Source organism: Sesamum indicum, linkage group LG11, assembly GCF_026168435.1.
Source record: "Sesamum indicum cultivar Baizhima isolate 11 linkage group LG11, ASM2616843v1, whole genome shotgun sequence".
Taxonomy (NCBI): Eukaryota; Viridiplantae; Streptophyta; class Magnoliopsida; order Lamiales; family Pedaliaceae; genus Sesamum; species Sesamum indicum.
In genome coordinates, this window is record NC_142667.1 from 16,878,572 (window position 1) to 16,897,384 (window position 18,813).

The 18,813-nt window shown below is 36.4% G+C and overlaps 4 protein-coding genes across 8 annotated transcripts; 3 read left to right on the top strand and 1 right to left on the bottom strand.

The window, feature by feature from the left end:
- Positions 1-4,551: 4,551 nt before the first annotated feature.
- LOC105174631 (Pentatricopeptide repeat (PPR) superfamily protein) lies at positions 4,552-6,667 on the bottom strand. The gene has a single exon (XM_011096792.3). The coding sequence runs from the start codon at positions 6,430-6,432 to the stop codon at positions 4,801-4,803; it is 1,632 nt and encodes a 543-aa protein (XP_011095094.1). The 5' UTR covers positions 6,433-6,667; the 3' UTR covers positions 4,552-4,800.
- A 126-nt stretch (positions 6,668-6,793) lies between these two features.
- Positions 6,794-9,238, top strand: LOC105174632 (protein LURP-one-related 15). 2 transcript variants are annotated; one of them, XM_020698122.2, is made up of 4 exons: positions 6,794-7,859; positions 7,933-8,157; positions 8,267-8,338; positions 8,940-9,238. In XM_020698122.2, the coding sequence occupies exons 1-4, from the start codon at positions 7,617-7,619 to the stop codon at positions 9,000-9,002; spliced, it is 603 nt and encodes a 200-aa protein (XP_020553781.1). In that variant the 5' UTR covers positions 6,794-7,616; the 3' UTR covers positions 9,003-9,238. The 2 variants fall into 2 exon arrangements, with proteins under 2 accessions (XP_020553781.1, XP_020553780.1); XM_020698121.2 differs by lacking the exon at positions 8,940-9,238 and having other exon boundaries at positions 6,809-7,859; positions 8,267-8,530.
- On the top strand, positions 9,178-10,128 carry LOC105174633 (protein LURP-one-related 15). Its single transcript, XM_011096796.3, has 3 exons — positions 9,178-9,426; positions 9,512-9,739; positions 9,831-10,128. Exons 1-3 carry the CDS (start codon positions 9,178-9,180, stop codon positions 9,975-9,977), a joined length of 624 nt encoding a protein of 207 aa, XP_011095098.1. The 3' UTR covers positions 9,978-10,128.
- A 3,520-nt stretch (positions 10,129-13,648) lies between these two features.
- LOC105174634 (ENTH/VHS/GAT family protein) lies at positions 13,649-18,603 on the top strand. 4 transcript variants are annotated; one of them, XM_088875640.1, is made up of 9 exons: positions 13,649-13,986; positions 14,518-14,596; positions 14,787-14,889; positions 15,613-15,722; positions 16,141-16,301; positions 16,445-16,526; positions 16,606-16,691; positions 16,827-17,102; positions 17,456-18,603. In XM_088875640.1, the coding sequence occupies exons 1-9, from the start codon at positions 13,850-13,852 to the stop codon at positions 18,342-18,344; spliced, it is 1,923 nt and encodes a 640-aa protein (XP_088731766.1). In that variant the 5' UTR covers positions 13,649-13,849; the 3' UTR covers positions 18,345-18,603. The 4 variants fall into 4 exon arrangements, with proteins under 4 accessions (XP_088731766.1, XP_088731768.1, XP_088731767.1 ...); XM_088875642.1 differs by having other exon boundaries at positions 13,950-13,986; positions 14,842-14,889; XM_088875641.1 differs by lacking the exons at positions 13,649-13,986; positions 14,518-14,596; positions 14,787-14,889 and adding an exon at positions 14,898-15,199 and having other exon boundaries at positions 15,609-15,722.
- Positions 18,604-18,813: the final 210 nt, after the last annotated feature.

The following is an 18,813-nucleotide window of genomic DNA, read 5'->3' on the forward strand; positions in this document are numbered from 1 at the left end:
TAAACATAATCCGTACATCCTGCGTTGGTTGGAATTAATTGATTTTCAAACAGTTGCATTGCAGTGCTAAGATTAGCAGCATATTCAAGTTAAAGATATAGAAGGATGTTCTGTGGCAACCCATGATCTAGATGCAACCACCTACATCAGACAACAATAGTTAACGACTTCATCAATCCTACTGTAGACCACATTCACTATATCACAGAAATTTGTAGTGTCTGCCTCAGTTGTGACCTATGAATAAACAAGGAGAGCTACATCACAGTGGTGAATGGTCCCCTTTTTAATTTTCGATGAATGGTCTAGTGTTTTCCTAGGATTCCACCATGCCAATCAACATCTCACCCCTCATTTCCACTATCTGCTAGTCCAGCCAACCAATGCTAGGTCTGTTTGGAATTAGGATGTCGGAAAGAGAAAACTGAAATACCAGCTGGAAAGAAACTAGTTTCCTTGTTTTCCTTCACTGAAATTACAAAGTCCAAGCACCAAACGAGAGGAAAAGAGACATTGGAGTTTAGATTTCCATGCATTAGGAAAAAAGGAGAATAAAAAGAACGAAAGGGTGAAGAAGACATTGTTTTCTTGATTGTTGATTGTTGAGCTACTTCAAGAGTCAAGATTTACATTTATTCTGCATCACCTGACGATAGCCACGCAGCATCTGCAGGATTTTTTTCTGAAATGCAGCAATCTTCACTCACTTTAACAGTTCAACCACTTCTTTGTTTTTACTACAAGATTTTGGGAAAGGTTTAAAAGAAAAGAAGGAAAAAGGAAACTCATTGTTGATAGGTACAGTTCAAGTTCTTGTTAAAGGGCAGTGATATATGCAAATTGCAGACATTTTCGTGTTAGTCTTCATACTACTCAAAGTTAAACAATTGATCTTTCTAACAGGGAAAGATACGGCTAAGTACATCTTTCCCAAAGGACTTCAAGAAAAACTGTATAACTTCACAAAATACATCTTCATATGGCCCATAAGCCATGACAATTAAAACGTGATGTGACGAATGAAGAAGTAAGCAACAAGTACATGATATATTTGGAAATAAAATTGCAAAAAATTATTGCTATAAGAAACCTGCAGATGACCCAATAAAGAGGGTAGATAAAGCCATTGAAAGAGCCTTAGTTGGCCACTTGTTACATATTTGTAAGTTAGTAGTTGGCAGCAGCAACCATTTTGGTGGCTTCTTTCTCTTCAGAAAGTTATTTGCAACTTCATAAACCTAGTATCAATTATATGACAAGTTGATTGTGGCATCAACATTGTTGTCAAACTTCATTTGATGCAATAACAGATGAGGGTCCTTTGGAAAAATGCAATGCAGAATGTATGACAATATTATCTTTGAGACGCTCCCTCTCATGTTAAATGACTCAAACTTTGAACTAATTAGAACTTATGTGCAATCTTTACTTAATTTGAAAAAAATCAATCAAAGTGTTGCAACCAGTTTTGCATTTTCTTTTCTAGGTTCTGTCTAGTTTTGGAGTTTTTGTTTCTAAATGAGTCATGAGAATACCTCAAATAATCACCACAGCGATATTCTTAGAAGCTAAATAGCGTTAGACCCAATTACATCTTGATCAGGACTCACCGCCAGAAAATAATCTACGGTTCGTTCAGATATTACCAGCATGTGTTAGAATGTCACTTGTAATAAAGGTTAATGCAGTAACATTATATGTATAGAAATAAGAGTGGTCCTGTTTTCTTATGGGAAACTTTCAAAATGAAGGTCCCACTCCAACTAATTTTTTTTCATTTTTCTATCATGCCCCCTTGAGGGATCTGCATTTGCAGTAGCTTTTTGTGCAATCCCTAAAAAGGGTTCTTGAATGAATGGAGAATTGGAGAGCCAAACTATCAAAAGCTTAGTCCCTGGTGAAACTCAAAAGGCTATTCTTGGAAAAGCCGTTACAAGAATCTGCCTCCCTTACACCCACCCAAGCACTTCAACATGCTCTCCTTTTTGCTATTCTTGTTATAAATAGTTGAAAAGAAAAGGGAAGATTACTCTTATATTCCCAAGCAATTCACTCCAAACATCAACCCTCCCCCCAGCCCCCAACAGGAGAAAATAAACTCATCAACATCTATTTCTGGTTTCAGAAAATGCAGCTTGAGAAGGTGAGTGTTGAGCAAGATGGAGAAGCAGGGCACGTGCATTACTAACTCATGCATATCCTGGAGTTAAACATCAGCTTTGCTCCACAAGCTTCACCAGACGCAATGAGTTAGTCCTTCATGTGCCCCTCTTCCCCATCATGACCACTCAATCTTGTGTGGATATATTGAAGTTTGGAGGAAAAAAAATGATGTTTTGCTTCTTATGCGTACCTACGGTCAGTCGTACACGGGTAAAATGTTGCAGCTGTTGATTCTATCTCCAAAGCTTCATTCAGGTAAGTATGCATAAAATGTCTAAGATTCAGTTGATAACAATCCCATCTCCAAATAGCTAGTACCTTTCTGGTGCCATACAGTAAAACTCAAAGTCCTATAATGATCAGGGCTAATTATCATGAAGTTTATCACATCATTCGATGATGTTCTCAAGAAAGAAGATAAATATGAATCTAGTGGTAGGACTTGTAGTAAGATTTTATCATTGAAAGCTATTAAAGTTTGATCATCAACCACATGATGAGACCACATGAATGTAGATGAAAGTGAAATGCGTAACTAATGGATAAGGTATATGGTCACCATCTATGGTGAGGACTTCATCTTGAGCTTTGGCTAGCAGCTACTCATGATTCCGTCCATTTCTCCACCAATTAGCAGTTTCTTTAACTGAATTAGCATTTAATGCAGGAAGAATAGTTCTACAGAATAAGCTGCTGATTATGCAATCACATACTTGCTAAAAGTTGTAGCAAATACTTGTATTACTCCACATCAATAGATGTGGCTGTTGATTTTTGTTGTATCTTAGTCTCATTGAGTTTCAAAGTAGCAAAAGCTTTTCTTCATTATGTATCATTTCTTGAATTCAAAGATATAGCTTCGTCAAACTTGGTAGTATATGTTGAATTCAAAGACATAATGGACCATCCTTTTTTAAAAAAAAAAAAAATGGCTACTATCCCATGATATATACCATGATTTCATGAGGAGCTTCAGAGATGGGTCCTGCACTGAGACATATAGGTAAACAGAAGTGGTTTGCGGCATCATTCCCCACCTATAGGTGAAAAAAGACAAAGGGAAAAGAAATTATGCGCTCCAATGTCATGCACGAGTTATAAATTCAGTATTGTATAAACTAGAGTTAATTGTTTAAATGACTGTTAGTGGCATTATGACTGTGCTCAACCTAATGATCTACCAATGTTAATAAACTAACATCATAGTGATAAATGGACATTTTACTCCGTCGAGGGCTGATTTTTAATCTTTTTAATTTACTGAATTTTTATTGTGTATGGAGCTGAGGCTGTGGAAGAAAGATTAGAAACTGAAAATGTAAAGGCATGTTGAGTGAAGAACACCATATTTCTTACAGGATAAGACCTAAAAAATATATTTGATCTTCAAGTATATGGTTTCAGTTATTCAATAACCCAATTTATAAACTAAATTTTGGGTCCACAAAAAAATGGAATGTTGTAGTAAGTGTGTGAGTACCCAAAGCTGGTGATGGAAGGGGAGACAAGCTATTGCTTGTAGCAGCAGTCTTCTGGATACAACGGTAACATAAGAAAATATATATACATCCTTTACGTTCTATCCTTATAGGACTGTTGCTATGTCACTAATGCAATCAGATGTTTCATTGTCCAAAACCAAGAAAGATAGTGAAATCACATCTCTCCATCTGTGGAGTCTAAGGAAAGTTTTGAAATTGTGGGGAAAGTGACTGAAGGTTGAATTTTATTACGTTTTAAGCTCTGTCCTTTGGCTATGACAAGAATGATTTAGAAACTGGTTCGACATGTAGTCTTGCTAAACCTTCCAAATTAAACACTTATTGCTGTCTGAAAGCAACTGCTAACCTGAGAAAATTTGACTTGGTCTGGTAGGTATTATCCTCAGCAGCAAATTCCTTTTTTATAATTTTTGAGCTTGTCTCTTCATTAAAGTCCAAGATTTGTAGCTTGTTATGAGATAAGGACTCTATAGAACTAGGTATTCAATTCTGAATGACTGATTTGAGTTCTCACCGATTGTTTTCTTCATTCCAAATCTATCCTTGGCCAACTTTTGTTGAATAGGTGAAGATGGCTAGCATCTCAACGAGTCAAATTTGCAGTTTTTCAGGATAATATTGGAGTTATTTAAGTGATTAGTTCAAATGATTTATATTGATACGGCATTTAATTCAAATTCTGTCAAATCTTGTCGGGTGACAACTCCATCCCAGTGATTAGGAAGGTATGATTTCAAGGTCCAAGAGCAGGAAATTTCTTAATTCAAGAAGGAAGAATGTATAACTTTCATTCACCATGTTGCTCTGGTACACTAGACATTCAGACCGAGCAAAACAACTGAACCTGAAAATAGGAATTTCAACAGTACAACAGAAACAACAAAGATATCACCACATGCAAGAATGCATACATACCATTTCAAGACATAACCTCGCTCAATTTAGAAGTCAGATATGTTGAAGTAATCACTCCAAAGGCTTCAGAAGATCACTACTAGTTACGTTACAATTTAGTCATACAAAAGTGCAAACTAGCTAAAATGTTTCAACTATTCACAATTGAACAAGTGAAAGTGCTGCCACTGGGAAACATAAAGGACTCCTATTAGCATCAGTACATGAGAGTTAAATCAAATTAACTCCTTTGAACTGCAGAATTATCAACTTGAAGCTGGTTTTTAGTCAAATCGACAATCCTCTCAACTTTGAACGTGAGATCACATCCTTGGATTAGTGCCCGCCATGCGCTGACCCCTGGTGCAATATCCTTCATTACCACTTCTTCAAGCAGTTCCACGGCTTTAGTGTACAAACCATTCTTGCAAAACCAACAGATTATTTTATCCAAAGTTGGTGGCTGAGGAACTAAATTTTTGTCCAACATTTCGTTTAACAAACTGCAAGCTGCATCTATATCACCATTACTGACAAAGCCATCAATAATGATCTCATAGGTCTCTGAATTCAGTTGCATGCATTTCTGCTGCATTTTGTTAACCATCTCTCTTACCCTAATCAGCTCTCCAGCTTCACAGAGTGCTCTTAAGATTGTAATATAGGTATTCAATTCAGGTGCACAGCCCAACTCCTCCATGGAATGCAGCACGTTTATTCCATCCTCTACCTTCTTTTGCATGCACAACCCATTAATGTACACATTGTAAGTATGGATATTAGGAATCAACCCCAAAACAAGCAATTCATCAAACACTTTATCAGCTCTCAAGAAGTCCCTCTGAAAGATCAACCCATCAAGTACTAAATTGTAACACAAAATATCAGGCCTAAGTCCATTCATTTTCATCTGTTTCAACAATCCCAAAGCATCCTTAACCATCTCCTTGTTCACCAAAAACCTAATTATATTACACAAATCATCCTTTCTTGGTTCAAACCCTAGCTTTTTCAGTTCCTCCAAAAATCCCATAACTTCACCAGTATTATAATTCAGTTGCCTGCACATTGTTGCAAGCATTAATGAACAAACCTTTTGGTTTACACCAAAACCTTCTTGCACCATATGATTCAACAGCTCAAAAGCATTACTAAGTCTACCTATTCTGCAAAGGGCTCTGATCAAAATCTCAAAACTAGATTCTTCTATCCTAATGTTCATCACCTGAGTGTTTACTAATATTTGGGGAACAATCTCAAGACCCCTTCTACTCCTACAAAGAACTGAAAGTAAAGTATTCAGAATTTCAACAGATGGTCCACATCTAAACTTCGATATCCTGAAAAACAGCTCCACAGCATCATTCAACATATTGTTATCACCATAAAACTTTATCAAATCAATGAAGATGCATTCAGGTGTCTCAAAGTTTTCAACTTGTTCAATTTGTTCAAGAATCTGCGAGACTTGGCCATCCCAGTTTGAGGGCCGATTCTGAATCAAGACTTTGAAGAGAAAATGGTATGATTCGGGGGTGGGGTCAACTTCATAAGCAGCGAAGGAGCTAACAAGGTCAGAGAGAAGATGGGTTTTGGATTTTCTGATTGATCGTTTAAATGACTGCTTAGCCAGCTGAAAAGCAAAAGCTTGGTGCCGCTCTGTCTTGTACGGTCGGATTGGCCATTTTCTTCTTTTTCTTATATAGTAGTTGTGTAAAGACGAAGATTTTCTTGAAGAAGAAGAAGAGGAGAATGATGCAGTTGAATTGCAGAATAAATTACTTGTGGGGCAATTTGCATAGATTTGTTGTTGCCGTTGGCAAGCTCTTTCTGTTGGTATGACTAGATTGCAGTCAGCTAATCGCCTCCACATTGCCTCCCAAATGTGGTAGCATCTGAAGAAAGGTTAGGCGACTTTAAATTACTCCCCTTTCAGACATGGGAATGATGGTTTTTTCAAAATGTAGATGGTTGGTGCCTGGTGTAGTACTTTGCTATGATATTTCTTGGGCTTTAGACGCGATCCTTGAAATGATAAAAGCAAACTCTATTAACATTTAAAATGACAAAAAAATATAGTAAGAGTTTATTATCTTAAACTTATGGTTTAGTTTAATGAATTCCACCAAACCAATGAAGAAATGAGTGAATCTTTAGTTGGCTGGGCAAAAAGGGTACTCCGTCGGCCAACACTATGCAAAAGTATAGTCTTTAGAATTTGATGATTAAATAGTTTGCACAAATAGGGGTTTCTGTAGATATTAGTTTTGTTTTTAAGGAGATGGACCTCCAGAACAAGGCCCAAACAGAATTAGTCCACAGTTAGACTACTGCTTTCTTTTTCCCAAGCCCAACCTGCAAAGCACCCGGTCTTAGAGAGTGTGTCTCCCAAAACTTCTGCTTTTACAACTTTTTTGCACAAATAAAATTTTCAGGCTATTCAATCTTCTACTCTTGGTGGATGCTTCTGCCAGTGCCACCCAATTTTCCGACTCTTTATCAAGTGCCAATATTTTACGGTACAAAGAAACATAGACTGATTCGTTCATATGATGTCCAGTGTAGAACCCTTTGATTTTTAACTATTTTTTTTGGTTTACTGGGTCCCATTCAAATGGCAACGTGTTATTCTCAGAGTCCAGGTCCCGGATGCCATTGTTAAAATTGGAAAAAAAAAAAAAAATAGCCTTCTCCTTTTTTTGCCTTTGAGCTATTAGCAACAGAAGAAGAAAGGTAGGAAAAGAAAAAGAAAATCTCTTCAATCTGTTCTAACATATTTCTTTTTTCTATTCTAACCTTTCGAGGACAACGAAATTATTCTTTTCCTTCTGAGGCGCCAAGGCAGCTCTCAGCATCCACCCTCAGCTTCCCTGACCCTGATAGAATCCCCCAAATACATGCATGAATCAATACCTTTCATCTTGATATCAATGTGTAGTCGATCTGATGCTTTTTTACTAAGCTAGGCACAGGCTATATACCATAATCTCTAAGGCAGAACGGTACCTGCCAATGACAATTATGTATCCTTAAGCTGAGTATATATTGATTCGTAGTATGGAGACTTGCCATGGGAAAATGGATAGTCTTACTGCTGTAATTAGCTCTCAATTCTGCGTTCCAGGCAACCTTCATCTAACCATTGTTCGAAAGCCGACGGGCTTCATAAAAGGAAAATTTAAGGTCACCGATGATAAAGGCAACTACGTTTTCAACGTGAAAGAGAAAATGTTGAGTATTCATGGCCGCCTTCTCCTCCTCGACTCTGGAAGCAATCCCATTGTCACTTTCAAGAAAAAGGTGCATTTTCGTTTTATCTTGTTTTTATGTGTACGCGTAGTTCTTCAAGTGGTCGACTGATTGCCATTTTCAGATCCTAAGTACTCGCAGAAGATGGCAAGTTTTCAGGGGAGGTAGCTCAGACTATGTTGATCTAATCTTCACCACCAAAAATTCTTCGCTTGTCCAGTTCAAGATTGAGTTAGACGTATTTTTAGCCGGCAACGAGGGAAACAATTCTTGGGATTTCAAAGTGGTTGGCAACTGGGATGAGAGGTCATGCATCGTGTACGATAAGGATTCTACACCCGTTGCACAGGTATGAAACTCCTGCAATTCGGTCTTCACCATATTTTCTCTTTGATTGAAGTTTCCATCCATGATCACTTATAGTGATTGAGTGGCTCAATAAAAATATGGAAATGCAGATTCAGAAGAAGCATACATTTGGGGGCATTGTGCTTGGGAAGGACACTCTCAATGTGACTGTTTATCCTCAGGTTGATTATGCCTTTATAGTTGCCCTCATTGTCATACTTTATGAAATCAAACAGGATACAGAATATTGATGCCCGTAAACCACATTGGCTGTACTACTTATATTATTTATAAGAAGAAAAAAATTTAAGTACCGTTCCAAATTCCGTATGCCAAACTAATTTGAATGAACGCGTTGGGCCCCATATTTGTCATATATGTTACCGTTTATTTACACTATTTTGGGCTCTACTCAGAAATCACAACCTTGACTTGTTCAGGCTATGCTAATATCTCCAGGCCATCAGAATACTTATCGATACTACTTAACAATGGCAATGCTTGATCAGCTAAACTCCCCTTTTTTTTTCTTTTTGGTGATCATTTTATCAGGAATCTCCACAAATACTTTGTGAGAAAGTTTTATATATTCCCTGATAAAATAGATATATAAAGATATGAAAGCACGAATAAATGCCCTTCAGAACACTTAGGCCAAGATGCCATGTGCATGCACGGTCCCCACAGACAAATTGACTATTAGCTTTGAATATTAGAGGCTTATCCTGAAAGTTATATCAACTTGTGTTTACTTTTCAAACAAGAACGGCGGAATGATTCCAGGTACAAGCAGATCAACGCGTCCTGCTACTCCAAGCACCACACCAACATGACAAACAGAGTTGACCGCTTTATTAATTTGTTTCTTTCTTTTCAATTTTCCACACCATTTCCTCTTTCTTCATGTTATAAATAAATCACGGCCCATCATCACCACCACAGCAAAATAAATATCTCCACTCCACTCCACTCTGTATAAGAAACCTGTCTGCAAAACGTTAAAAACATACTTGAATCAAAAATGATGACGGGCACGAGCTATCCGGCGGTGGCGGGTCCAATGGCCGTGATCGGCCCACAGTTCTGCGTGGGATACCCTGTTGATCTCACCATCGTGCGGAAGCTGATGACTTTATCAGAGGGAAATTTTGGAGTGACTGATGTGAACGGGAACATTATGTTCAGAGTGAAAGGCAAATTCTTCAGCCTCCACGATCGCCGAGTCTTGCTTGATGCTACCGGCATCCCAATAATCACTTTCCAGCAAAAGGTAAATGTTTGAAAAGCTGGAAGTTATGATGATGATGAATAGTGAGTTGAGTTAACTTGTGTTTAAATGTTTGTGAATATTTCAGCTGCTGTCTGCACACAGAAGATGGCAAGTTTTCAGGGGAGAGAGCACGGATGCAAAGGATCTGCTTTTCAGTGTGAAGAAATCTTCACTGATTCAGCTGAAGACAAAGTTAGATGTATTCTTGGGTTGTAACACCAGAGAGGAGGTTTGTGACTTCAAAATCGAAGGCAGCTGGTTCGAGAGGTCCTGCGTCATATATGCTGGAAACTCAACTAATATCATTGCTCAAGTAAGATGAAGAGAAAACCCTTAATTTGTTTTCTTATTACATCATAAATCATGCACATAAACTCAACTAATATTGTTTGTTGATATTGCAGATGCACAGGAAACACAGTGCCCAAAGTATTCTGCTTGGGAAAGATACATTTGGAGTGACGGTGTATCCGAATGTGGATTATGCCTTCATAGTTGCTTTGGTGGTGATCCTCGAGGAAATTAATGAGGACAGATCAGGTAGTGATTAATTTAACTGTATGGAAAAGGATTTCATCTTGAATGTTCTGTCCTACTCCTCCCCCCATATCCCTACTACTACAACATTAATTGCAAGAGCTTTGTGGTTTAGAATTCATGTAATTTGGAATTTGTAATGGATACGTATTATTGTTGCATAAATTCCTATATTATATATATGTCTACTAGTTGTATGTTTTATATTATTATACTAATTCTTTCCTATTTTACTTCCTCTCCACCCACTTTCTTCTTATTATGTAAATGAGGCATTGGAAAAACAATAATTATTTTCCAATATGATTTCAACACCCAAAACACAATTTTAATTAAATATTGAACAAAATTTACATTCTAATGCAAAAAAAAATTGGGTGAATGGAATAAATCATCGCGCCTTTAAAGTCTCATTGCTGACAGACTTTAATGAAAATTACGAGTCAAAAGAGAGCACACCATATTACATAAGATATTTTTATCATATGCTACCCACCTAATATGCCAAATTAAATGTTCCCTCTAAATATATAGAAAAGTAAAGACAAAGAAATAGTGGAGTTTAAATTCAATATCCGGACTTTGGGTACGTAGGTACACGAATTCAGTGGTGATCCTATGATGTAATGTAACAGCCACCCACACAAGAAAATAACATACTTAACCATCATATTTTACGGAAAGCTTCATTTGGATTCGTTTCATCGAATTTAAATCAATTGCATAATAAATATCATATATTTATTATATATATATATATATTTATTTATTTTATAATTAATTTAATTGAATGAAATCTAATTCAAATAAGAATTTACTCATTTTAATAGAATAATCATAGATTGGAGTTGTTTGGCAGGAAATTATAGTGCCACATATCAACACAACTGCGATCCTCACACTTTATTAACCATTTTGAGTTACAGTAATACAAATCAAAGTGGGTGCACATTTCTCACTTTCTATTGGATTTGAATTTCGTGGTTTACACATATGAATTCAAACTTAATGTGGGCCCAATATTAGCCCACTTCAATTCTCTAAAACAAATTAATTCCGTTTAATTAAAAAAACAAATATCAATAATAGAATATGTATTTGAAAATTTTTATGGTAAATTACATCGTCTCAAGAGATGTGCCACAATTATAACTGTTCTCTTATTTTTAAAAATTATAAATAGCCAATATAATTATTAATTGTCTAAATAAATACATTCTCATAACAATCCATTACATGGGGTTATTTGTTATACGTCCATAAATTTTAGTAGAGTATTTATAATATTTTAAATAATAAAAAAATATTTATAATTATAAAGAAATTTAGGGGAGCTCATTATAATTACCCAAATATTTTGGTGGGGTCTTTGCTTTTATGGATAATTACACTGCTCTTCCCTGAGGCTTGGTGTAATTATTGATAGATCCGTTATAACTTGAAAAATCACATTGAATACCCCACATGTTTGTTTTCATCTCACATATATATAGACACATCATTTAGTTAGAATTCACTAAATTTAGTTACATTAGCAAAAGAATTAAATAAAAAATTATATTTACCCCAGATCGAGTTATTACTGTCTTATTACAGGTCAAATAAATACTTTTTAAACTAAAATACCATTATATATTTTCACACACTAATGCATGTGTGAGGTATATTTTCACATTTATAAGGATAATTTGATTAGAAAAAAAATTATTTGATTTACAATAAATTAAGAATTACTTAATTAGGGGTAAATAAGAATTATTATTTAATTATTTTGCTAGTGTGAGCAAAATTCCTTATTATTATAATTATTTTCTTATTATTTTAAAGATTATAAATGCCCCATATAATTACAATTGTCTGAATAAACATCCCCCCCCCCCCCCATGACAGTTTATAGTATGGGATATTTGTTAGATGTTTCTAAATTTTATGAGGATATTTATAATTTTTTAAATAATGAAAAAAGTATGTATAATTATGAAAAAAATTTTAGGAAGCCCGTTGTAATATATCTAAATATGTAGGTGGGGTTTTTGTTTTTAGGGATAATTACACTGCTCTTTCATAAGGTTTAATGTAATTACATGTAACCTCATGTGATTTTCACATTTAATACCCCTCATATTTGTTTTTTTCTAACATATAGATCCCCTCTTTTTGTCTAAATTTTCTTATTTAAATGAAAATCTATATTTACTTCCAATTGAGTTATTATTGACTTATTGCAAATCAATTAAATATTTTTCTAGCTAAAATATTATTATATATCTTCACACGTTAATGCATGTGAGGAAGTATATTTTCACATTTAAAAGGTTAGTTTGGTCAGAAAAAGATTTATTTGACTTACAATAAGTCAGATTGGAGATAAATTCAGTAAATTTTGACTAAATGAATGATATATATATGTTAGATAAAATAAATTATTTTTTTGCAAATTATATGAGATGTATATATCATTACAATAAATTTTAGGGAAGAATATGTAATTATCCCTTGTATTTATGAAGGGAGTTGACAAATGAGGCTTAGGATATAGTGTTGTGCATTATTGTGGAATAAAGATAGCCTTTTTTGGGAACTAGAAAGTGTGAATTGAAGGCAAGTGGGAAAGTATATGCTATAGATGTTGCTTTTATCATAACATTTCATCCCTTATTATTCCATACATAATTCACTACTTTTCTTCGCCTTCCCTCCCAAATTATTGTTCTGAGAAGCCCATTCATTTTTATTTTAGTGATTTTTTTAATAAAATTGTGGGTCGAAAAAAAATCAACCATAATAAATTCGACCTCCATCCCATTTACATCCTCGTTAATGGGATCTTTTTTTTAAAAAAAAAATAATAATTATTTCTCAAACATCTTATTATGATCATGAGATCTGTTTATAATCATTACATATTAAAAGAAAAAAAAGAAGGCAAGTAACGTTGATAAATTATAATGAATTTTTCGAATGTCATTATTGAAGTTAATTAAAATAATTAGTTTCAACTATGGGAATCATTATCCTTATTCGTTCATGGCCTACACAGCAATAATATTTATCTGATTTGGTTAAATCATGTGAGTTGGAAAAATCTTAATAAAACGGGCATTGACCCGTTGAAGAGTATAATGCATAAAATGCATTGCATTGTTGTTTTAATCGATCGAACTAATAGCTGAATGATCTATTAATTTAATAGGTTTGGTCTTGAAAACATTGATGAAGACGAACACAAAACGATAGCCAATGGTACAACTGAATTTCAGCCTCATCCTGTCCGAAACTTTATTTTGATATATTCTCCGAAACTTTTTGTTCGTACTTTGATTGCAAGAAACAGCATAAATCCACCTCCCAACTTCACAAGTGATTATTTATTTTGTCCAAATACGTATGTATGTATTCACTCCTTTATATTATTCTTTGACTCAAATCATTGATTGGGCGTATAATTTAATTAATTACTTCCTATCTTCACATATTCAACTTCAAATTTTATCCAAAAGTATATATTAATAAATTCTGACAGGAAAATAATATAAAAATAAAATAATGGGGCGAGAGAGAGAGAGAGAGGAGCAGTGTGGTGTCTGTGTTTGGCCGCGAGTGCAATACGGCTAAACTTCAGAGCGCGTTTCTGCAAAAAGAGAAAATAAGAAAAGAATAAAAGAGACTTTCCCGAAAAAATAATAACCCTGTAAAAGAAGGAGAGCTAAAAACTTCAACAGCAGACACAAGAAGAAAAAAATGCGTTCAAGAAATAGCAGACCACAATAGTCAAACCCACCAAAAAAAAAAGAGATAGAGAAAATTCTCTTTCTTGGCTTGGGTTTTCTGATTGTTGTTCATCTTCTTCGTAAAGAGAAGGGCTTGGAGAAAAAGGAAGAAGACGATGATTTCATCAATGGCTTCAATTTCATCATCTTCTTCAGCTACTGTGAGAGTTGAGAAAGCGACCAGCGAGTTCTTGATCGGACCCGATTGGACTTTGAATATCGATATTTGTGATACCATCAATTCTAATCAGATGTATGTATATATGCGTGTCTATATATGCATATACATGTTTCTTTGTGTGTGTCTATTATGTTAACTTTCTTCTTTTCATGCAAAGTTGACTTCTTTCTCATTATTATCTGCTGGGTTATCTGGTTTTCTAGAAAACACGAGTTTTATGGGTTTGTTCTTTCTTTTCTCCTGTGGATATGGTTGTGTACGAATTGAGGTGTTTGTTCTGTCCTATAGCTCCGTATGCCTGTTGGAATAGGGAAAGTTTAAATTTAGGTGTATCAAAACCAGTTTCTTGATTTAAGTCATATGCGTCTATGTAATGAATCGAGTGATGGAAAATAAATGAAAAAAGTGGAAATATTTTCTATTATTTAACTTTTGTGTTGTGAGATTATAATAGAAAATTATTGTCCCCCGAGAATAGAAAGAATGGAGTTTGGTGCTGGAGCTGGGGCAGGGAATTTGGTATCAACCTTCTATCAGTTTGTGCTCGGAATTTATATGCAGGCAGCTATCTGAAGGTGGATTGTTTTTCGTTTCACTGTTTAGGTTGGCAAAAGATGTAGTCAAAGCTGTGAAGAAACGGTTGCAGCACAAGAACCCTAAAGTTCAATTACTTGCTCTAACGGTATTGTGAGAAGAATTTCTTCGCAGTCAGTGTATTCTTGCTCATACCAAACTTAATTTGTAGCTTAAGCTGGTTTCAAGTCTAAAAAATCATTTCAACCGCTACTTCATAATGAATTATTTCTTTGAAACGAACTAGCCAAATATCAGTTTTGTCCGAAATTAAATTGCTGCCCCATGTCTTTTTATAGCTTCTGGAGACGATGGTCAAGAACTGTGGTGATTATGTGCATTTTCAAATTGCAGAACGAAGTATACTGCAGGAGATGGTCAAGATTGTAAAGAAAAAGGCAAGTTATCTTCCATTACTCTGGGGAATATTGCTAATGGATATCATAAATTTTCTCTGACATAGGTTTGTAAATTTTCCTGCTTGCATCAGGCTGTACAATAGGTTCTGTTTTATTGAATTAGACTTGTGTTGCCCTGATTCTGATGTGGTAGTCAATCTTTGTAATGTTTTGTAATTTTTGAAGTAAACCACTTACTACTTCTCTACTCCATATAATATGCTGGTGGAGCTGACATGATAATCCTCGAAAAAAATTGCACAAGCTTATGGAATCTTGGAATGGCAGATTGTGAGCTGGCTCTCCATGAAAAAGTTCTGTTTTCTTGTTTATTCTCTTTCTTTCTCATTAATTTCAATTTTATGCTAATATGTGCAAATGAAGGTTGAGATAAATAAAAAGGGCTTGCTCAAATATACCATAAGCACGTGTTTATTTGATATTCCTCTGGATTCGATAATGTAGGTACTCTTAATTGGTTTTCCTTGTAGATACCATAAGGTTTCCATATTTCTTTTCTAGACTCCTAAGTGGAACTCAGGGCGGCCTGCTTGATAATTAAGTGAGATCACATTGAATATTCAGGTTGAGTTGATTGATTCGGAGTATTGAAAACATGTTTCCTTTGTCAATTTTAGATTGCACTCAATATTATTTTCATGTATGTTCATCGTCAAATATAAGCGCACCAGTCTAACTGGCCGGTTCTTCAATGCCTTCCAGACAGATATGCATGTGAGGGATAAAATTCTAGCCCTGATTGGCTCCTGGCGTGAGGCATTTGGTGGGCCTGGAGGAAGATATCCTCAGTATTATATGGCTTTTGAGGACCTGAGGGTAAATCGTCTTATCCTGAAATGCCTTTTGTGTATCTATGATGATGTGATCCATATTAATCGAGCAAGCTTGTTGATCTGGTTTTACTGTTATCATTCAAACATTGGATTTGTGTGGCATGCTAATCTGCATAGATGGTAGTTGGTGAAAAGGTTCCTAAATCTTACGGTAGTTGGAAAAGTTTGCTTATTGTAAGTTGTTGGTCTGTGTGACAACAATTGCGCGCGCAACAGGTCACAGTCCAAATGTGGTGTTGGCGTGCTGTGATTTTAACAATTTGAGTTGCATGTAGCTATCGTTTATAGTTTTTAGCACAATCGCAAGCGTTGGGCATTGTCAAAATTGTTGCTTTTTATGGGACTGAAGAAGATTTATTGGAATTACTATTTTGGTAATGCTGGATGTTATGTTGTGACAGCGCCTTGGAGTACAATTCCCTCAACGTTCACCGGATGCAGCTGCAATATTTACTCCACCTGTTACACATCCAATACAAAGATATCCTCAACCAAGTTATGGAATGCCAAGTAGTTCTTCTACGAGGCTCGATGAAGCCATGGCAGCTGAAGAAAAAATAAGGTTTGGATTAGATCTAAGTCATATCCCAGCTATTTGTTTCTGGTTTTGCACTTGATTGCATGCCCCATATTTGTGTCTCTTCTCCTCGTTCACTTGTTGACCTAATTTCTAGTCATCTCCTGTACTGTTTTTCACTCTTGCAGTTTATCAAGCATAAACTCCATGCGCGATGTTCTTGACCTCTTGAATGATATGTTAAAAGCTGTTGATCCAAACGATCGCACGGTATATGCAGTTCAGCCCTACCTCTCTGTAACAGGAAACACTGGCGTAGGTCCTAAATGTAGTTCTTATTTCCATGTAGGCTGTTAACGATGAAGTTATAATTGACCTTGTTGAGCAATGCCGTGCCAATCAGAGGAAGTTGATGCAGTTGTTGGGAACGACTGGGTTAGCTTTTCTTACTTTTCTTTTCATTCATGTGCCTGGTTATTTCGCTTCCTATGTTAACTAATTTTCTTGTGAGCCAATATTTAGTTTTTTTCCCTCTTTTCATGTAAGCTTGGTCTAATTTATTTTTGTCAGGGATGAAGAAATTCTTTGCCAGGGTCTTGAACTAAACGATAACCTTCAAAGCTTGCTTGCAAAGCATGATGCCATAGCGTCTGGTTCCCCACTACCTCGCGAAGTAATAAATGTCACACCTGGTGCGTCTGAGAAAGATGACTCTACTCTCAGAACTGCTGAAGACAGTGTGCCCAAAGATGTTGATACCCCTTCTGCACCGGTTCTTTCAGCCCAGAGGGGTGAGATTGATGAAGAGGACGAAGAGGAAGACGACTTTGCGCAGCTGGCTCGAAGGTTAATTAATATTTACAAACCTTTTACACATTCTTTTATAGCAAAGTGCAGAGATTCCAGCATCTTTGTAACATTTTTGAACTGGAGATTCTATGTGCATGCATCTTTTACATGTTCCCCCTGGAAGGTCATTTATGGTTGTCTTGGTATGGTAATCTAAGGTTAATAGAAATTCCAATTTGTCATGATTCTCAGATCATCTACAAGGAACCATAGCATGTGATTGTTTGGTGGATTATTTCAAAGACTCTTATGTATTTCTGTATATTCTAAGCCTCATGCATGGATGTGCTCCAAATGATAATTATGTACTCATCCGTCATTTGTTGTTTCTATTGTTGTATTGGTTGCAGACATTCAAAAACTAGGAGTGATGTTTCCCATAACTCATCTATGGTAAAAGGTGATATGGCGGCAATTTCAGAAGCTCCCTCAAGCCCTTCCATGAGCAATGCACTAGTTCCAGTTAGTGCCCCCACATCAGTGCAAACTAAAGATCAGGACATCATTGACCTCTTGAGCATCACCTTATCACCAGCTACATCAACTGAGCAAACCTCTCAGCAGATTCCTGCTTCCCCAGTGCACACTCCAGGGCATAATCCCTCAGTTAGCCCGGGAGTTGCAGTTTCTTCTGATGCTTATTCCGGGAACCTTGGTTCGCCCTTCAATGGTTATATAGCTCCGTGGGCCCAGCCTCAGCCGCAACCCCCACGTCAGTCTCAGCCGGAACGCCCATCATATCCTGAATTTCAGGCTCAGCCTCAGCATCACACTCAGCCTTGGCCGCAGCCACAGCCTCAGCCTCAGCATCACACTCAGCCTTGGCTGCAGCTGCAGCGGCAACCTCACCCTCAGCCTCAGCCTCAGCCGCAGACACAGGCACAGCTTCATCCCCAGCTTGCCTCAGGGTATCCTCCTCCACCTTGGGCTGCCACTCCTGGTTACTTTAGCAATCAAAATCCTGAGTCCAGACTGACTTACACATATTCAACTCCTAAACCTCCTTCATCCAACCCTAGGCCTCTGCAGCATGAGCCCATTAATGGAGAGGCGCAGATTAACTCCAGCCCGAGGCCTGCTGCCTCAAATGCTGGACAGAGGCCCTTTATTCCGTCATATAGATTGTTTGAAGATCTTAATGTGTTCGGTAATACCGAAGGAAGATTCAAGTCTTCGAGTAATGCATCACCTAGCTTGTTGGGATCCAACAATCAAAATGCAGTTGGCGGAAGGAAGTGATCAAGGGATACCAATTGCATATGTGGAATATATTGAGCGCACTGTCGATTTGGTTGTATAGACTCTTTTATGTTTTCTTGGTTCCCTTTTTCTTTTTCTCGAATGAAGATCTGTCAAGAGTGTAAGTGGTGTAAGTATTAGCTTAATTAAATGACGCTGATTGGCGGCGAAAAATAAGAGCTCCTCACTGGAATAGATACGTGGTTCTGCATCCATTTTAGAAGAATGTAAATGAATATTGCTGACTGTTTTTCTTTCACTTGGTAATTGCGTCTGTTGAAAAAAGGGATGGTTCCGGAAAAGGGAGGTGATGCATTACTTGTAGTCTCGTAGCCTTGTGCATATACAGATGGAAGCTACCTACAGTCACGTAATCTTCATTTTCCACATCCCATTACTCTAATAGTTTAACCACAGGGAAAGCAAGTTGGAACATAATCCCAGTCGTCTGTACACGTAGCTCTGTATA

What these genes read in the sequence shown, in the direction of transcription:
- LOC105174634 (XM_088875640.1), top strand. Translation starts at nt 13,850, where the DNA reads ATGATTTCATCAATGGCTTCAATTTCATCATCTTCTTCAGCTACTGTG. An exon ending in ACCATCAATTCTAATCAGAT is followed by an intron (nt 13,987 to 14,517) that starts GTATGTATATAT and finishes TTCACTGTTTAG; the next exon opens with GTTGGCAAAAGATGTAGTCA. An exon ending in TTGATCCAAACGATCGCACG is followed by an intron (nt 16,527 to 16,605) that starts GTATATGCAGTT and finishes ATTTCCATGTAG; the next exon opens with GCTGTTAACGATGAAGTTAT.
- LOC105174632 (XM_020698121.2), top strand. Translation starts at nt 7,617, where the DNA reads ATGGAGACTTGCCATGGGAAAATGGATAGTCTTACTGCTGTAATTAGC. An exon ending in TTGTCACTTTCAAGAAAAAG is followed by an intron (nt 7,860 to 7,932) that starts GTGCATTTTCGT and finishes TGCCATTTTCAG; the next exon opens with ATCCTAAGTACTCGCAGAAG. An exon ending in ATTCTACACCCGTTGCACAG is followed by an intron (nt 8,158 to 8,266) that starts GTATGAAACTCC and finishes ATGGAAATGCAG; the next exon opens with ATTCAGAAGAAGCATACATT.
- LOC105174631 (XM_011096792.3), bottom strand. Translation starts at nt 6,432, where the DNA reads ATGTGGAGGCGATTAGCTGACTGCAATCTAGTCATACCAACAGAAAGA.
- LOC105174633 (XM_011096796.3), top strand. Translation starts at nt 9,178, where the DNA reads ATGATGACGGGCACGAGCTATCCGGCGGTGGCGGGTCCAATGGCCGTG. An exon ending in TAATCACTTTCCAGCAAAAG is followed by an intron (nt 9,427 to 9,511) that starts GTAAATGTTTGA and finishes TGAATATTTCAG; the next exon opens with CTGCTGTCTGCACACAGAAG. An exon ending in CAACTAATATCATTGCTCAA is followed by an intron (nt 9,740 to 9,830) that starts GTAAGATGAAGA and finishes TTGATATTGCAG; the next exon opens with ATGCACAGGAAACACAGTGC.